The following is an 18237-nucleotide window of genomic DNA, read 5'->3' as shown; positions in this document are numbered from 1 at the left end:
CAACATATCTATCCATTCAATCATCCTATATTACATTCGATGCTATTCTATTTATTGTCCAATAAACCATTGACCAAGACAGGTCATTCTACACTACATACTACTGCGATGATGGAGGTAACGACTTGAGGTAGTTGGAATAAGGAATGTACAAGTTGTTATGTACATCTATACATTGGAGGCTGAGGAGTGTCGGTTGATGTAGGTCATCAACTATCTCTGTGTGTTTGATAAATGGACGTCAGTCACCTCATGGTCACAGGATTGAATGATTGAATGATAGTTACCTAACTTGCTAACATGTAGTTCAATGATGTTGGTTGGGGACTCGATGTCAAGATGTCCCCAGACTCGAACATATTTGCCGAGGAGGGAGGAGCGTGGCGAGTTCATCCATGATTGAAAGCGACTGCGATGACAGGTGTCGGTGTCAATGTGACATCGTACTGCTCCAGTGCCATCGTCCAGCACCAACTGTATATACATTGAGGCATCACCTGAAGCAGTCGACGTGATCTTGTAGAATAACCATACGACATCACCTGACAACTCTACCAAGCTAACCAATACTTTGGAGTACATCTTGAACAGTACATTACGAGAGTGTACACGACTCTCGACCACTGTCAATCTTGCAATCAACTTGATAAACAACTTAAAGTAACACTTTGAGTATAACAAGTCACGATAGCGATCATCATACTTCAAAGGTGTTGTAGTTGTTGTTATTGTACCATTGTTGTTGTTGTTGTTGTTGATGTCGTCGGCTACACTTGTCACCGAGGTAGTATGTGTATCTGATGTTTGTTCATTCATTCATCAGTGTGTCTGTCTTGCTTTGATTGATGTTCAAACTTGAAATGAAAGGACATGGACAGCAGATGACTATTATATTATGATATTCTTATTGAATTAATGTATAAATGTTTGATTGATTCAAAGTAGGCAGTTCTTTCAAGGGTGGCATTGACATCTAAGGTTGGAGGTACTGGCGGTATATTCTTTGGTGGGATATCACTTATTTTATTAAGGTAGGAGGTTGCCTTCTCAAGATCATACATCCTTATACAATGATCTAGAAAGGTATCTCTAGTCAACAGACCATTCAAGTATAATAAAGCCAATGAATTGAAATGACATTGTTGGGGACGCATAACATATTGAATAAACTCCTCACTATTTGTAATTAATTGTCCATTTAAATTAATTGATTGTTGTTGTACATGATTATTATTATTATTATTTGTATCCATTATGTTGGAATGAATTGACTGGTGTATCTGTTCAGATACCCCTAGTCATTAACAAATAAGATTACTTAATTTATGGGACTAAAAATCTCCCACTTTGTGAGCTGTTGTTCATTGAATGATTGATTGAGTTGTTTGATTGTATGCATTGATGTTCAAGTTATAACAATAATAACTACACTCAACTTCAACAACAATGGCATCTCCACAACAACATCAACTACACCATCAACAACATCAACAACATCAACAACTACAACAACAACAGGTACAACATCAAAGGTCAAACAGCTTACCAATGTCATCACTTCATGTGAATGCAACATCAACATCAACATCGTCTACATCAACATCAACATCACCATCACCACTACCATCACCTCACTCATCATCTGATGTTGGAGTATTGAAGAGATCATCATCAGTACAACTATTCCACAATGATGAACCATTCGTCTTTGCACAGTCTTTGACATCGGTCTGTCTCGACCCGACTGCTCCACCGTTGAATGAGTGGAAGCCCGATGAACTAGTAGTGCCTCCCGTCTCCTCATCCATACCATTCATACACATGAAGAGTTTCCAATCATATCTCAACAAAGTATCACAGGCCTACAGGATATTCAAAGACAATGAACAACAAGACCTCATCCCCACAAACAAGAAGACATCAGATGGTATGTGGACTCGAGTCGAGTGATGTCACGATGATCATGCTCATAACTAACATACACTCAATCAATCAATCAATCAATGAATGAATGAACAGAGATCATTGATCTGAATCATATACCAGAGTTCTTCTTTCATAAACAGTTGAGCAAACAACAGATATTGGACTATGCCAACAGTGATCCATCACCTATTATGTTTCAAAAGTTGGAACATTACTCTGCCATTGTCGAAGAGAACATCGTCGGTCATGTCAGGGAGCAATCACAATCATTCTTCAATGCCATGTCCGATCTCAAGCAGTTCAGGACCGAATTGAATCGGTTATACCATGAGCTGATACATGCGAGGTATGTGAGTGATTGATTGATGATCACATGACTGTACCATCACTGACACATCCATTCAACGATCAATCATAATTAGGGAGACACTATCAAAGGTTGACAATGAGGTTGTAAAGAGTAGTCTGAATATTAGTCGACTGTTCTTGCAGAAGAATAGAGCTGTTGAAGCATTGTCAATACTATCGATGACGCAGGATGTCAAGCAGGCTCAACCAACTTTACAACTGTTGCTATCAAAGGGAGACTATGGCGGTGCTTTGGACCTGATACATACGACTCAACAATCACTGGCTGATGGCTTGGCACCAATCAGCTCACTAAAGAACATAGGTCCGCAGCTGGCAGAGATGATCAAGCTCATTGAGAAGATGCTCGAGTCGGACTTTATCAAGATAACACTCAATGATGATCTTTTACTTCAATCGATACATGATGATGGGGACTTGGATGCGTCCACGGCCACCTCGTCCTCAAAATCGACATCCATGGTCAGCCCAGGCATTAGTTCACCACAATTGGACATCACACAGAACCTTAACGAGACATTATTGCCAGTCGTGGAGACATTGCTGCGAATAGGTCGTATTGGAGAGGTGTTGGAAGCATTCCGCGAGTCATCAGTGGACTCTGTCAAGAGTCTATTCAAGACGGTGGTGTCGAGCATTGTGTTTGAACGCGACCACGAGAAGAAGATTGCGTCCAATCAATCAACAGACACACCTGTTAACTTCACATGGGACGAGTGCAAGGCACACCTGATCAAGCTGTCGCCCACCGACTCACTGCCCCTCTTCAAAGCGGTCAATGCAGAGTTCAAGAAGAAGATGATCATCACAAAGAATATCATTGATCTGGTCATTGCTGAAGTGGACAGGTTCGAGGATCACCTGCAACAGCAACAACAACAGGGACAGGGTGACGGTAGCAGTGGCAACACCAGCCCAACACATCGATCAGGTGTGATGCCCAATCACAACAAACAAGAGACGATCAAGGTCATTTGCAGCAATATACTGGCATCGATTAATGAGGCGATGCAAGAGCGACTGTCATACTTGATCAAGATCAGATCGGATGCCAACTCAAGACTAGCCTTGCCCGACTTTGTAACACTTACCAAACATATCAACACATTCATCAAGTTCTCCGAGCAGATCCTCGTCAAGAAGAAGGCGTCAACATTGCGCTCCAACCAATTGACACAAGTAAGTAGCATTGGCATGCCATGGACAAGGAATCACATCACTAACACGATGGTTGTATTTAGTCAAAGATATTCCTGGATACACTACACAAGAACAAGGTAGCGTCATTGACAATGTTGATGGAGAATGAGGAATGGATACCCGCACAGGTGGTTGGCGAGTTCCAGCGCATTATCAATCAATTGGTACATAGGGCAATGCTATGCACTTCTCCAAACATGCCACCGATGGAGTCCAGTGCACATGATGAGATCCCTCAGCCAGTAACACTCGAGGACCCGTCAACATCATCACAACAACATGTCAATCTTTCGGTCAAAGAGTACATATCAATCAGCGATGAGAAGTTCAAGGTTGGAAACACTGTGCTCATGATGCTCAAGTTCATCAATGACTACTTGCACTGCATTGACCTGCTGCCCGCCTTGGTCATCGATTCGATACCAAAGTTTGTCGAGCTACTCCACACATTCAATGGCATGACCTACCAATTGGTGTTGGGTGCCGGTGCTCGCCAGACCATGAAGCTCAAAACCATCACCTCCAAGCATCTTGGATTGGCTTCACAATGTCTCAGCTTCCAAATCAAAATGATACCGCATCTCAAGACCATACTACAACATCTACTTCCATCAAAGAATCAATTCCCTCTCCTAAATGGATTCGACAAGATCATCCAAGACTATTCATCACATCGAAGTGAGATATTCGAGAAGTTTGTGGTTATCCTAAAGGAGCGATCACTCTCCCAGATGAAGGCGCTAAGCGTAAGTACCACCACCCCATCCATGGCACTCAATCACTCGATCACTCACTCAATCAATCAATCAATCAATGATAGACGTTGGACTTGAAGAACGACACGATGCCAATACCATCACCACCCATAGCATCATTGGTCAAGGACTTTACTACATTGCACAAGTTGTTAAATGCCCTGTTGCCACCGGACCAAATGTTCAAGGTGTTCACCAACATTTATTATATGCTCAACAACATATTGGTGGAATCAATCCAGAGACTGGAACTGAATTCTGTTGCCGCTCGCAGACGAATCCACAACGATATACTACACTTTATGGAATCACTGCGAACTCTTCCAAACGTTGGCAATCCTGGTACGGCCGTCGAAGACTTTTTAAACAAGCACTATGCCATTCGATAGTTCGGCGGCATTGTTTCCAACTGTCCTCTATCTGGCAACAGTATCGTGTATCGTGTATCTCATGTTTGTGTTGCGTGGTGTATCCATGAATCCAGCTAATTAGTTCTTGAACTCTGGAAAGAAGAATGATATCTCTTTGATGGCTTCATCTGGGGAACCTGATCCATGGAATCCATTCCATGTGTCTGATGTACCAAACTCACCTCTTAGACATTGTACCTTACGAGCACTATATAGTGTTGTTGTCTCGAGTTAGCCATGAACAATCAAACATCAAACCAATCAATCAATCAATCAAACATACTTCTCAGCATGTGTAGGACCAATGAATTCTCTCCAACTCTTGATTGAATCAACCTCAGTATTCTTCTCAGACAATACCAATGGTATTATTGGTCCACTAGTCATGAAACCAACCAAACGTTCAAAGAAGAACTTGCCTCTGTGATCTGAGCGAATAGTTGAATGAATGAATGAATGAGTGAGTGTCCCTGATGATGATAAGATATCTCAATTACCATTATAGAATCTCTCAGCATCCGACAATGATAGTTCAAGTTGCTTTCTTTGAACAATGTTGTACTTTGATTCAATGCGCTTCAAGATCGTGCCTATATTATGTGGTTGCTTAACAAGTACATCTGGCTTAATTATAGCCAATGTATATCTTGATGCCATTGATATTGTGTATGTGTGTAGTGGGGCTAGCTATTATGATGATGACTATTATGATGCTACTTCAAATTCAATGTAATTACATCATAGGGACATTACTGCCAATGATCAAGTTTGAAAGGGCACCCACAAGTCGACTCTGAATAGTGACTCATAATAATGACAACAAGCTGATGGCATCCAACACAACACATTCCAACCCACTGTTTCAAAAAACAAAAAAAGGTCAAGGATGTCGACAAGTTGGGAAACGAGACTCCAGTCCCGTCGAAAGGAAACACTCGTATCCTAATTAGGATTACATGTCACCGACGAACGTTCTTTGAGATTGAAAATGAGATTGATCAATCTATTGATTTCATTCCAATATTACCTTAACTCACTAGTACTGTTGTTGTTGCTTATTAATCAACAATTCAAACTCAATCTATATATTTATTTATAAATAACTAACTTTATAGTTGTAATAACTTAGTAACTTATATTATTTATATTATTAATAAACGATGTCACCTGCACCAATTGAGATATTTAAGAATTACCTGGCAACTGTTGGTACTCCAGTACCACAGTTGACAAAGAATGGTAGTGACCTTTCAGAAGAGTCAAGGCCTCTGGTGGTGATGCTGGGCTGGATGGGCTCACAAGCACCCTATCTCTACAAGTACACGGAGAAGTGGACATCACAAGGTTTTAACGCAATGCAATATTGCACTGGCATTGCAGAGGTCTATATCATTCCAATGCGTACCAAGAACATCCAGATCATGTTGGCACAGATCAAGAAGTACATCAAAGATCATCCCTCCTGTCAAGGTATCATCTTCCACTGTTTCTCCAATGGTGGTGGCTTCTACTACTCTGAGATCTTGGAACAGATATATAACAATCCTGTAAGTATCCTTCATTCAATCAATCAATCAATCATTTGATCACTAATCTGATCTTTGATCATTCCAGGAATTCAAACATCTTCATCAATACATCAAGGGAAGTGTGTTGGATAGTTTGCCATCATTGAGTATCCGTGCTGCTATGCGTGCAGGTCGTGCAGCTGGTGGACTCATTGTATACCTTATCCTCTATATCTTTGTATTCCCTCTCTTGATGCTCTTTGCCAGGAACTTCTTTGATCAATACAAGTCAAATCTCTCCAATCCCAAGGTATGTTAGCGGCTGGCTCACTCAAGCAATCAATCAATCAATCAAATATACTAACATAACTTATAGAATCAATGGAGTCATTTGATTATATATAGTAAGGATGATGATGTAGTTACATCTGATCAAGTTGATATATTGTTGGAGGCATTGAAGAATAAGACATTTGCTACAAAGAGTGATTTGCTTCAGGTCACTTGCTTTGAGAAGTCCGCTCACGTAGGACATCTTCGTCATCATCCACAAGAGTACATCTCAAGTCTACAATCATTTATCAAGAATGTCAACAAACAATCAACAACAACAACGTCATCAAGAGCATAAAGGTCTTCCATCCAACTATCCACCATCAATCCGACTTCCATCATTCGCCACCATAATGTTTCCTTGTCGCGCGAGAATAGATAGATAGATGGATAACCTAACCACACTTTGTACGCCTCCAACTCTGTAATAATAACGGACAATCAAATTTAATCACTATCCTGGTATGGTCATTATGTTGTTTTGATCTTTTTTTGGTCAAAACAACGATGTTTTGTGATTTTTTAGGACCTGAATGTGTGGGACTTTGATACTGATTTGCGCTTGGAATTCAGTGAAAGTCATGATTGCCTGTGGATTTATTGTAACGTCGATAACTTGCCAAATGTGTTGTTGGAATCTCCCTCATTATTAGCAATTCATCACAACCAATCAATCACAAATTGAACTCTGTTTGTTACTTATAATATACTTATTAATATTATTATTATTTATATTACTAAACATGGCAGGATTCATTCAAAAGATTAAGAATGTTGTGGCTGGTGGACCATCAAAGTCCGACTCCAATTTTGAGGGCAGTCGTAAAGAGTTCAAGTTGGTCGGAGAGTACATCATAGCCATCGATGCATCACTAAAGAAGAGAGTTAAGAATCTTAGAAGTATGTGTACTCATTCAATCAATCAATCACTATGATGGTCACTCACTCAAATCAAACCAATCACTCCAGAAACATTCATCCATCCCGATTGTGTCAGCAAGACCATCGTCAAGTACTTTAACAACGACCATCCACTGGCGTTGAACTGTGTAGAGTCATCTAAATTGATTGAGAACTCCTTCAACGCATGGAATGTAAGTGTAACCTCTGATCCCAACCAAGCCAAACCCTCACCCTAACACTTTGTCCAATCACAATCACAATCAACAGGATAGTCAACAGAGTAATTATGAAACGATATCAAGGATGGTGGCACGTGTAAAGTCAATCAAGGATTCGATAAGTGCACGTGATCAATATTTGATGGACTTGGAGAACTCGGATACAAAGTTAAAGTCACTCAGAGAGAAGCCACCAAAGGATGTCAGCAAGTTGCCGGCTGAGGAGGCCAACAACAAGTTGAAGCGTGGCGCCTACCAGACAAAGAACCAGTCGACCATGTCCGAGATCCATCAATTCTTTGAGGACAAGCCCGACAACTTTGACATCCCCCTCATGCACATCCAGGAGTCCATGTCACAGCTGTTCTCCAACATTCACAACAACCTTCTCGAGTGCTCAGAGCTGCTCCAGAAGCCGCCACCCTACACCAACCCCATCACAATATATCTCTCAGACGTGGGCAACAATGACTACAGTGGAAACACAAGTGTCAGCAACAACAGCATCAGTGTCAGCAAGAGCCCATCTTCCAACTCATTGGCCTCTCCACCACAGCAATCACAACCAAAGCCTGTGGCAGTGCCAGCGCCACAGCCAGTGGTCGAGAGCACCCCGGCACCTCCACAACTGCAAGGCCCACCAGTCGACTTGGACAAGCCAATCGGCCCATTCACAAAGAAGAAGTTGATGGTGCATAATGATGTACTCTTCAAGCCACCACAACAGCCAGTGGCCCTTGAGAAGCACTCATCATCGGGCACAGGTGCCGCTGCACCAGTCGCCGCTGCACCCGCACCCGTAAGCTTGAAATCAACATCAAAGAGCAACAGTTTCACACAGCAGTCTTCACAGCCACAACAGACACCTACTACAGCCAAGAGCGCCAGCTTCATTGGCGCCACACCAGTGTCAAAGCAACCTGCCGCCAATACTTCAACAGAGACCCGCGGAGTCTTGCCATCGCAAGTCCGTTCAGGCGCTGCCACAACCACCCCAATCATAACACCTGGCATTGTCACAAGACCTGCTCCACAGTCAAACCCACCTGTTTCCGCAGCTTCTGCCCCTGCCCCCACACAAAGCAAGGGCGTAGGCATCACTCCAACCAATGGACTCGCAAAGCCACCACAACAACCATCAGTGCTCACCAAGCCCAAGGTTGGTTTGGCACCAACTGCCCCAACAACACCTGCCCCCGCCCCAGCGACTAGCAAGGCACCATTAATGGCTTCGAACAAGGCAGGCCCACTGTCGGCAAACTTTGCCAAACACAAGGAGCTCTATGGATCACACAAGAAGTTCAAGCTAGTGCAGACATTGAACCGATCATCACTGGGCATATACGACTTTGGAACAAGCGCACCCAACCTCAAGGCCAACCGTTGGAGCATTATAATGCCAGCCCCACCCTCATCACTGGCCCAGAACGTTCGCAGCTCAGGCCTCGAAGTGTACGATTACAATGGCAAGTTCTTGGCCAATGCCGAGGTCGTGCCAACCGACTACCATTACGTATATCGTGCCCTGCTCCCAACCGACGGCATGGCCGACGCTGAGAAGGGCAGGATCAAGGCCAAGTTCATCATTGAGGCCGACCTCTACAAGGTGAGCATGGTCGAGACACAGCAATGGGACCCCAACGTAACGCCATTGCAGCAAGAGGAGCTGAGCTATTACACTCGTGCGTCTGAGACCTACACGCTGGACGACCCAATCTTTGTGGACTTTGTACAGAGCAACAACTTGGTGGTGCAATCGGACGAGACGGCCCTCTGCTTCGCCTACAGGGTCAACCTCTTCTTCAACGAGTACTTCAAGTACAACGACGAGCACGGCTGGAAGCCCATCACCACGACCATCACCATCAAGAAGGGCGACTGCGGCTGTCTGGCGCTGCTCTACAACTCGGTGCTGCGCAAGCAGGGCATCCCCGCCCGATCAATCATTGGACGTGGCGGCGACTACAACTCGGACACTGGCGTGCAGCCACATTGCAAGTCCGAGGTGTACATTGAAAACATTGGATGGGTGCCTGTCGATGTCACCTGGAATCTGACACATCGCGACAAGTACTTTGGCCACGACTGCGGCGAGCTCATCTGTTTCCACATTGACGAGGTGTGCAACATTGACTATGGCGTGTGCAACCTCATCAAGAACCATTCCATCATTCAAAAGGGTTGCTATGCCGCCGAGGGCAGTGGCAACTTTGACGGATCACGTGCCACCGATCAATGGACCGTCAGGCCACTCAACTAATTAGTGCACTATCTATCAATCAATCAATCAATCATGTTTATTAACAATAGTTATATTTATTTGTACTCCTACTACCCTTACCCTTACCCTTACCCTTACCCTACCTATATACATGAATACCAGACACATCATTTAGCTCAACAATAAACAACATGTCTATTCTCAAGTGCCCTGCCCTACCTCCCTCCCTCACTTGCTCCCGGTCCTTCCTTTCCCTCGAACTTACTGTTACTATCCTTAGAACAAACAACACTCCTCACATACTCAATCTCAATCACTTCTCGCGCTCTTTCTCTCGTTCTCTCTCTCTCTCTCTCTCTCTCTCTAATCATATCATCATCATCAATGAATGGTTACCACCCCCAACTCTACTGTTGTGGATGATGGCTACAACAAGAGAGAAAACAAGCCATTGATGGTCTTGTACAAGAGTGTTATCAACAATGGAGGAGTCTGTGCGAATGTATATAAGTGTTCCAATTCAAAGTGAAGGTGTGCTGCGTCATCCAGGTACCCATGAACAAGCCTATTGTATTTTATTGATAGTGTTACTGTTGGAGTGTGTGAGAGTGTATGTGTGTGGGTGTTTGCTTAGATGTGTGTAGATAGAGAGAGTATACCATCTACAAGAATATAGAGTGTAGATGTAGGGGTGAGTGACTCTAAGGAGATCAATCCAACTTCGTAAACAATCCAACTTAATAACACCACTTCAACTACAATGAACACAATATATAGCTGTTGATGTTGATAGTTGATGTTGATGTTGTCTTTCAACAACAACCAACCTTGACTTCCTTCCAACCACCCTCATGATGTATTGATGGTAGCCGCTACTCTTGTTGTTACCGCCACGTGTATTGTTTGGTTGTTTGATTGAGTGAACACTCTAATACAATAAGGTCTTACCCTACTACTAATATAATCCATTTATCAATATCCCAATAACTATTATTATTATTTGTTTGAATTCTAAAATAGATAGATAGATAATAATTTATTATAACAAATTTAAAAATGTACAAGTTAATATTACTCGTTGCAATTGTTTCCATGGTAATTCCAGCAATTAAGGTCCAAGGTAATACAATAACTTATATAATTATAATATAAAAATTATTTATTATATTCCTAACAATAAATATATTGAATACTACTACCTAGGTGAGAGAGCTCCTTTGTTACCACAATGTAAGAATGTAACATGTGCACTTGATAGCATATGTGTTTCATGTTATGGATCACCAGCTGTTTGTATGCCAATGTGTCGTTTCCTATCATGTCCAGCAAACTTTATGTGCTCCATTGCCAAGAGTCCAACTGGATTGTATGAACCACATTGCATTCCTTATGTAGCTCCAGCTTCCTCAGAGGCCTCTTCATCCGAATCTTCAGAGTCCTCTTCAGCTGCCTCCTCAGAGCCTGCATCATCCGAAGCATCTGCCTCCTCACAGCCTGCATCCTCCGAAGCCTCTGCCTCCTCCCAAGCCTCGGCCTCCTCTCAAGCCTCTGCCTCCTCCTCAGATTCCTCATCCAACTCTACTAATGTAACAAATTAGGTGTATTCCAGTTTATTGGACAACATGCAGAGTTTGTTTGATTGCTCAACAACACTACAACACCAATAACATTATTATTAATGTTATAAACCATTGACAGATAATAAAGAGCACATATTTACCTTATAATACTTATTATTATTATTATTGCTATCTCTACATTCGATATCAAAGTGAACTCAATATGGATCAACCCTCGCCCTTGTTGTTCCAATTTTTCAACATCTTCATGTTGAAGATCCACAACGCAATCGAAACCCACAGGAACGAAACAACTCTTCAGTCTAAGGGATGGCTTGTTGAACTGATACCCTATGCAAGCTTATTAATTGATAGTACTTATACACTATAAATAAATATATACATATAATCATAATAATAATATGGAAGGATCTTCTATTTCTTCATCTTCAATCGATCAGGCAACTTCTTCAACTAATGAGCATAAACGACCAAATTCAAAGGATGATAGACCAATACCATTACCAAATCAGTCAAGTCCTATCAAGCACTTTGCTCTAGATATTGGAGGAACACTTGCAAAGCTTGTCTACTTTGTACAGGATCACAACAGCAGCAGCAACAGCACTGATGACCTGTCGTCGTCATCATCTTCAACATCATCATCCAACACCAAACAACAGACAACAAATGAACTAGGTGGCAAGCTACACTTTATCAAGTTTCAAACAAAGAACATCGATGAATGCTTCAAGTTCATCATTGGTATGTTGTTGATGTGACGATCATCCCTAGTATACCCATGACTGACGCGCTAACCCGATGCAATAGACAACAAACTACATTTAGAGGATGGGAAACCAAAGGCAGTGCGTGTCACTGGTGGCGGTGCCTACAAGTACGCAGAGATGTTTGATAAGATGCTTGGATGCAAGCTTATCAAGGAGGATGAGATGTTCTGTCTCATCTTTGGTACAAACTTCCTTCTAAACAGTATCAATCGCGAGTCATACACCTACTCCCCAAACCCAAGTGCTCCATCCCCCAAGGAGTTTGTCGACAAAGTAGTATGTACAAGTGGTCGACACTGACTGTCGTCGTAGTCTATGAATGCCAATGAGGCAGTCGACCAACACCTACTTCTACATCCATCACAACCACAACAGGAGAATCCATACCCTTACCTGCTAGTACAGATTGGATCTGGAGTGAGCGTGATCAAGGTGGACAGCGAGACAAGCTTCCAAAGAGTGGACGGAACAAGTCTTGGAGGTGGTACCTTCTGGGGTCTTTGCAGTCTGTTGACGGGAGTGACAGACTTTGATGAGATGCTTGAGTTGACAAAGAAGGGCAACTCCAACAATGTCGACCTGGTCGTCGGAGATATTTATGGAACCGACTACTCCAAGGTCGGTCTATCCTCGGATACAATTGCAAGCAGGTAGGTTCGTCCTCGTTGATCATCACGTGATCATCCACTCTGACCCATGTCCATATCACTCATTAGCTTTGGAAAAGTAATATATCAACATTCCTCGGCATCAGAGGAGAAGCAACCGCTCAAGAAAGAGGACATTGCACAGAGTCTACTAAAGATGGTCTCCAACAACMATTGGTCAGATTGCATATTTGAACTCTCAGCGTTATGGACTCAACAAGATATACTTTGGAGGCTTCTTCATCAGAGACCATCCAAACACAATGCAGCGTATCTCATTCGCCATTGACTTCTGGTCCAAGGGTAAGACCAAGGCTATGTTCCTGGTGCACGATGGCTATCTCGGCGCGCTGGGTGCATTCCTTTCGCCGCACGAGAACGACAGTGTATCCTCCATGCATATGGTGGACAAGCAAAGTGTTGCGCCACAGGCCAATGGCTGGTTCAACAGATTGCAGCGTCTGCTCACCAAGTCCCCACCAACAACACCAACCTCAACCTCTTCTACTACCACAAGCACCACAACAACAGCACTCACCTCATCTCTTTCCAACCTGGAACCATACGACGACGATATCATATGTGAATGTGGATGTGAGTTCTGCGAAGGACTCGTATGTAAAGTAGATACTAAGATTGTACAAACACCATCAACGTCAACATCATCACCATCAATATCTGCATCATCAAACATTGGCAATCATTAAAGCCTGGTCCTGGACAAGAACCTGGACATGGATCTGGCCCTTTCCACTGCTCTCTACAAGTTTGTTTGGATTAGAGAATATATAAATATAAATATAGTTTAATACTACTGTATCGAAGGTTCATTGTCCTTGCCAATATCCATTCCTTCCAATCTCTTGACAATCTCTTGGAATGAAGGCCTCTGTGTTGGATCCTCTGACCAGCTATATGATTGATTGATTGGAACAACATGTTAGTCAAACATCGCTGCATGATTGTTTGTTTGATGGATCTAGATATACATACCATTCAGTCAACAATCTTGTGAATGCTCCAGAGACGTTGGAAGGAACGACAGGACGTAGCCTGTGTTGTCCAACGGATATGACGATTTGGAATGTTGGCATACCCTGGTAGGGGTCCTGTCTGGTGACCAACTCCCAAAGTACGATGGCATACGAGAAGATGTCAGCCTTCTCGGTGTAGGGATCATTGCGGAGCACCTCGGGGGCGGTCCAACATGGAGTGCCCACTGGTGTCATTGTGGTCTTCTTGTCCAGATGCTGCTTGAACCTCGTGGACAGACCAAAGTCAGAGATCTTCACTCTAAAGTGTTCGTCGACCAACAAATTGTGCGACTTTAGGTCGCGATGAATGATGATTGGGTCGCTGCAATGGAGATAGTTCATGCCTCGGGCAATGTCCATCGCAATGCTCTTGATGCGTTTCCAGTCCAACACGATGGATTGGTCGTGAAGGATCTTGTACAGACTGCCCAGTGGCATGTACTCCATGACAATGAGTACCTCTGGAGGATTGTTGCATGTGCCCAAGAACTGACACACGTTTGGATGTCGCAGCTGACTCATTATAGCGGCTTCCTGCGCCAACTCGGTCAGGAAGTCCTCGTCGTCGTCCGACAGCAGCTTGGCCTTCTTGATGGCCACAATGATGCCACGCCATGTGCCCGTGAACACTTCGGCGCAGCTGCCACGACCAATTCTATTCTGAATGACAATCTCGCTCATGTCTATCGGCTTGATCTCAAACAATGTCTTATAGTTGGCCGTGCCAAATATCAGTGGCGTCTTCTCGTCATGGTTGATATTGATCGAGTTGGGGAAGAAGCCACGATTACTCTGCCATCGCTTCACCATAAAGTAAACGACAATTCCAGTGAGGAAGGCTGCTGCCAAACCTGCTCCGATCGCAATGATTATGATCCTATCAATCTTGTTTGGTACCAATGGCTTTGAAGGGACTGATGATAATAATAACAATGAGTTAGTAAGTTCGTCCGTCTGATCAGACCTGCAACAGGCTCCATGTCAGGGGTACACCCAAGCAAGCTTACAATAAAAGAAACTAAAGTTGGCGTTTGTGTTGGGATAGGAGTAGGTCACGCCAGAGTCAAAGCTGACTTGAACAGAGACATTGAAGAATCCATTGATGGAGAAGCCGAGGTTGGGCGTGGTACATGTGACTAGGGACGAGTTGATATAGGTGCCCTCGGTGGTGATCGTTCCAAATCGGCAGATGGTGGTGATGTCCTGCGCGAAGCCTGTGCCATAGATGTTGACGGGCGTGCCGCCTGTGGCCGGACCCTGTGATGGCACGACCTCCTCGACCGTGTAGCTGGTGGGTCCATAGAAGAAGATCACCCACACAGTCGACAAACAGATCTCTGTCGAGTTGCCACTGACCACGAACTTGAAGGAGTTGGTGCCATTGTATCGATATGATGGCAGTCCGTTAGGGAACACCTGCATGTATATATCCGAGCTAGTCACGCAGTTGGGGCATGAGCTCAAGTTCTTTGAAGGTGGGTCGAACTGATCAGAGAATATATCATCTATGTTTGATTGATTGATTGAGTGAGTGAGTGAGTGATCAACTAATTGATTGAGTGAGTGCGATGCGGGAGTGGCATTACTTACCATCAAGCAGAATGACCATGCTTGGATTGATTGGTGTATAATGTCCGTATATTTGGATGATGGCCTTCCTTAGGACGATGACATCACTGTAGGGTATTGGATCGTCAAAGGTGAGGATGCCATCATTCCAGTTGGAATCATTGCTGCAGGAGTAGTTGGGATAGAAATCCTCCAGGTCTGGATATTGGCACGTGGTACAGTTGACAGGGTCGCCAGTGAAGTTCAGTGTGAAGTAGATCTCCTGGAGAGGTGGTGGGTCGTTTGGATTGGCTGAGCTGGCAGCCAAATTGTCATTGTCGCCCTGGCCCTGGACTATTGCTGTCATATGTTGTGTTAAGAATTCGCGATGGCGATCTACCATACTGCCTCTCCTCTTCCTACTCTGCTGGAGGTCCAAAACCAAGTCATTGTCAGTGTCACTACTGTCTACTGTACATGAATCACCAACATTGTTTGGCTGTGTCTCCTGCTGTTGCTGCTGCTGTTGCTGCTGCTTATTATCATTATATACATTATCGTCCAAATCATCATCTATAATACTATCGATATTACAACTACTACTAATACTACTACTCTTACTATTACTACTACTACTACTACTACTATATTGATTATTATTATTACAATATTCTATCTGTTGTTGGTCATTGTCATTGCCATTGCCATCTATTTCTGTTGTTGCTGCTGATGCCAAGTTTAACAGAAGTAGTAGTGCGAACAGGGACAACAATAATATGGATCGTTGTCGATGTGGCAGCAAGGTCACCATCATTGTCATATGACTCTTGTCTGTTTGTAACTGTTGACTTGATGTTCGGTCGATTCGTCTATCTGTCAATCACTCACTCACCCAATCAATCACTCTGACAATTTACAACAATGTTGTAAAAGGCACTATTCTGCTGAATGAATAGTATCTTATACTTAAGTATGTGTGTGTTATCTATATTTGTTTGGATGGAAGTAATGTTGTAATATGTAGTTGTGTTGTGTTTGTTTGTTTCCTCGTTGTTGTTGTTTGAAAGTGTGTGATTGATTAGTGGGAAGGCACGAGGCATGCCATGAATGTGTTGTGTGAGTCCAAAACAGAAACACAATCACACAATTCCATCGCATTAATACAGCATGATTCAATGAACACTTTTTAAAACAAATATCCTGGGCCAATGGTCATCTTTAACAATCTTGGCAAGATAATTAATTATCTTTGCACCAAGAGATAATCATTTGATCATTCATTCAATCATATATTATATTTATCATTCATCCATATTACAAATAGAGTATTACACATTAAGTTATTGTTAGTCTTGATGCCCCTCAACATTGTCGACAAAAGAGCTCTGCAGTGTATAAGACGCAAGTTTTAAAGAGTTGATCGGGTCACTTGTTGGTGGTGGGGTAACGTTAAAATGGTTTGGTTATTGATTTTATTTATTTTTGATTTATTTTGGAATGAGGTGTGGGAATGCTGTTCCTCGCTTGTGGCAGGGAGGATACCCTTCGTCTTTGACAACTACAACACAGACATAAACATTACAAGTCACTGCTCGAAAGACCCCCCTGATACGATACAAACGATGGTATGACATATAGATTGATGCGATTCCTGGTACATCCATCATCGATGTGATTCAAGTGATGATAGTATCACTAACAACACCTTCTTCACTCAATCAATCAATCAACTATCGTTCAATCACACCAATCACTCAATCTTCGATACGATATAGGCTCGTGGACCAAAGAAGCATTTGAAGAGACTAGCAGCTCCATCTCACTGGATGTTGGACAAATTGTCCGGCAAATGGGTATGTGTTTGACAACGAACAGGAACAGCATCATAGGACAACAGGCACATCATAAGGGCGATGATATACATACAGAATCTGACATCAATCAATCAATCAATCAATCAAATAACAGGCACCAAGACCAAGCGCTGGCCCACGTAGATTGAGAGAGTGTCTCCCACTCGTCATCATCATCAGAAACAGATTAAAGTACGCTTTGACCGGAACTGAGGTCACTAAGATCTTGATGCAGAGACACGTCCAGGTCAACGGTGTTGTCAGAACCGACCCAAGATTCCCAGTCGGTTTCATGGACGTCATCACCATCGAGAAGACCAAGGAGCACTTCCGTCTGTTGTTCGACACCAAGGGACGTTTCCAACTGCAGCGCATTCAGCCCAACGAGGCCAAGTTCATCTTGGCCAAGGTCACCAAGGTCGAGACCGGTCTGCAAGGCATCCCATACGTGCACACCGACAACGGCCAGACCTTCCGCTACCCAGACCCAGCGATCAAGATTCACGACACTGTCAAGATCGACTTGGACTCGCAGAAGATCACCGCTTTCATCCCATTCGAGTTGAACAACTTGTGCATGGTCACCGGCGGTCACAACTTGGGTCGTGTTGGTGTCATCACCAACCGCGAGCGCCACCCAGGTTCATTCGATATCGTTCACGTCACAGACTCTGTTGGCCACTCTTTCGCCACCCGTCTGGGCAACGTCTTTGTCATTGGCAAGGGATCGACCACCTTCATTTCCTTGCTCTCAAGCAAGGGTGTCAGAAAGTCCCGTATGGACGACCGCACTGCCGCCCTCAAGAAGCGTGGTGAGAAGGTTGAGGTCGTTGCTTAAGCGACCCTCTTCGCCTACATCAACATGTGTCCACAGTACCATCCATCGTTCCACCAAAATAAAGCATGGCATATCCTCAATCAAGGAAGCAAAATATCTACTTACTTATTTACTTATCAATCAT

General features: G+C 43.4%; 10 protein-coding genes across 10 annotated transcripts; 7 read left to right on the top strand and 3 right to left on the bottom strand.

The window, feature by feature from the left end:
• Positions 1 to 100: 100 nt before the first annotated feature.
• SAMD00019534_104540 (hypothetical protein) lies at positions 101 to 816 on the bottom strand (the record flags this gene model as incomplete). Its single annotated transcript, XM_012894292.1, has 2 exons — positions 101 to 219; positions 288 to 816. The coding sequence occupies 2 exons, from the start codon at positions 814 to 816 to the stop codon at positions 101 to 103; spliced, it is 648 nt and encodes a 215-aa protein (XP_012749746.1).
• A 630-nt stretch (positions 817 to 1446) lies between these two features.
• SAMD00019534_104530 (hypothetical protein) lies at positions 1447 to 4639 on the top strand (the record flags this gene model as incomplete). The annotated part of the gene is made up of 5 exons (XM_012894291.1): positions 1447 to 1927; positions 2020 to 2272; positions 2349 to 3474; positions 3537 to 4241; positions 4316 to 4639. 5 exons carry the CDS (start codon positions 1447 to 1449, stop codon positions 4637 to 4639), a joined length of 2889 nt encoding a protein of 962 aa, XP_012749745.1.
• A 105-nt stretch (positions 4640 to 4744) lies between these two features.
• Positions 4745 to 5332, bottom strand: SAMD00019534_104520 (hypothetical protein; the record flags this gene model as incomplete). The annotated part of the gene is made up of 3 exons (XM_012894290.1): positions 4745 to 4868; positions 4944 to 5088; positions 5158 to 5332. Coding segments are annotated over 3 exons (444 nt in total), but the record flags the coding sequence as incomplete, so codon positions are not given.
• Positions 5333 to 5820: 488 nt separating this feature from the next.
• SAMD00019534_104510 (hypothetical protein) lies at positions 5821 to 6799 on the top strand (the record flags this gene model as incomplete). The annotated part of the gene is made up of 3 exons (XM_012894289.1): positions 5821 to 6207; positions 6275 to 6478; positions 6545 to 6799. The coding sequence occupies 3 exons, from the start codon at positions 5821 to 5823 to the stop codon at positions 6797 to 6799; spliced, it is 846 nt and encodes a 281-aa protein (XP_012749743.1).
• Positions 6800 to 7244: 445 nt separating this feature from the next.
• SAMD00019534_104500 (hypothetical protein) lies at positions 7245 to 9882 on the top strand (the record flags this gene model as incomplete). Its single annotated transcript, XM_012894288.1, has 3 exons — positions 7245 to 7401; positions 7471 to 7595; positions 7672 to 9882. The coding sequence occupies 3 exons, from the start codon at positions 7245 to 7247 to the stop codon at positions 9880 to 9882; spliced, it is 2493 nt and encodes an 830-aa protein (XP_012749742.1).
• Positions 9883 to 10231: 349 nt separating this feature from the next.
• On the top strand, positions 10232 to 10698 carry SAMD00019534_104490 (hypothetical protein; the record flags this gene model as incomplete). Its single annotated transcript, XM_012894287.1, has 2 exons — positions 10232 to 10345; positions 10621 to 10698. The coding sequence occupies 2 exons, from the start codon at positions 10232 to 10234 to the stop codon at positions 10696 to 10698; spliced, it is 192 nt and encodes a 63-aa protein (XP_012749741.1).
• A 201-nt stretch (positions 10699 to 10899) lies between these two features.
• SAMD00019534_104480 (hypothetical protein) lies at positions 10900 to 11438 on the top strand (the record flags this gene model as incomplete). The annotated part of the gene is made up of 2 exons (XM_012894286.1): positions 10900 to 10963; positions 11047 to 11438. Coding segments are annotated over 2 exons (456 nt in total), but the record flags the coding sequence as incomplete, so codon positions are not given.
• Positions 11439 to 11824: 386 nt separating this feature from the next.
• Positions 11825 to 12847, top strand: SAMD00019534_104470 (hypothetical protein; the record flags this gene model as incomplete). Its single annotated transcript, XM_012894285.1, has 3 exons — positions 11825 to 12167; positions 12252 to 12469; positions 12569 to 12847. 3 exons carry the CDS (start codon positions 11825 to 11827, stop codon positions 12845 to 12847), a joined length of 840 nt encoding a protein of 279 aa, XP_012749739.1.
• Positions 12848 to 13651: 804 nt separating this feature from the next.
• SAMD00019534_104460 (hypothetical protein) lies at positions 13652 to 16242 on the bottom strand (the record flags this gene model as incomplete). Its single annotated transcript, XM_012894284.1, has 5 exons — positions 13652 to 13751; positions 13834 to 14788; positions 14882 to 15379; positions 15465 to 15782; positions 15846 to 16242. 5 exons carry the CDS (start codon positions 16240 to 16242, stop codon positions 13652 to 13654), a joined length of 2268 nt encoding a protein of 755 aa, XP_012749738.1.
• Positions 16243 to 17044: 802 nt separating this feature from the next.
• On the top strand, positions 17045 to 18110 carry SAMD00019534_104450 (hypothetical protein; the record flags this gene model as incomplete). Its single annotated transcript, XM_012894283.1, has 3 exons — positions 17045 to 17047; positions 17198 to 17275; positions 17391 to 18110. Coding segments are annotated over 3 exons (801 nt in total), but the record flags the coding sequence as incomplete, so codon positions are not given.
• Between the last annotated feature and the right edge of the window lie 127 nt (positions 18111 to 18237).

The sequence above is a fragment of the Acytostelium subglobosum genome (genome assembly GCF_000787575.1).
Source record: "Acytostelium subglobosum LB1 DNA, scaffold: scaffold27, whole genome shotgun sequence".
Classification (NCBI taxonomy): domain Eukaryota; phylum Evosea; class Eumycetozoa; order Acytosteliales; family Acytosteliaceae; genus Acytostelium; species Acytostelium subglobosum.
The sequence above is the reverse complement of the archived record's forward strand: the minus strand, read 5'-3'. Positions and strand labels throughout refer to the sequence as shown.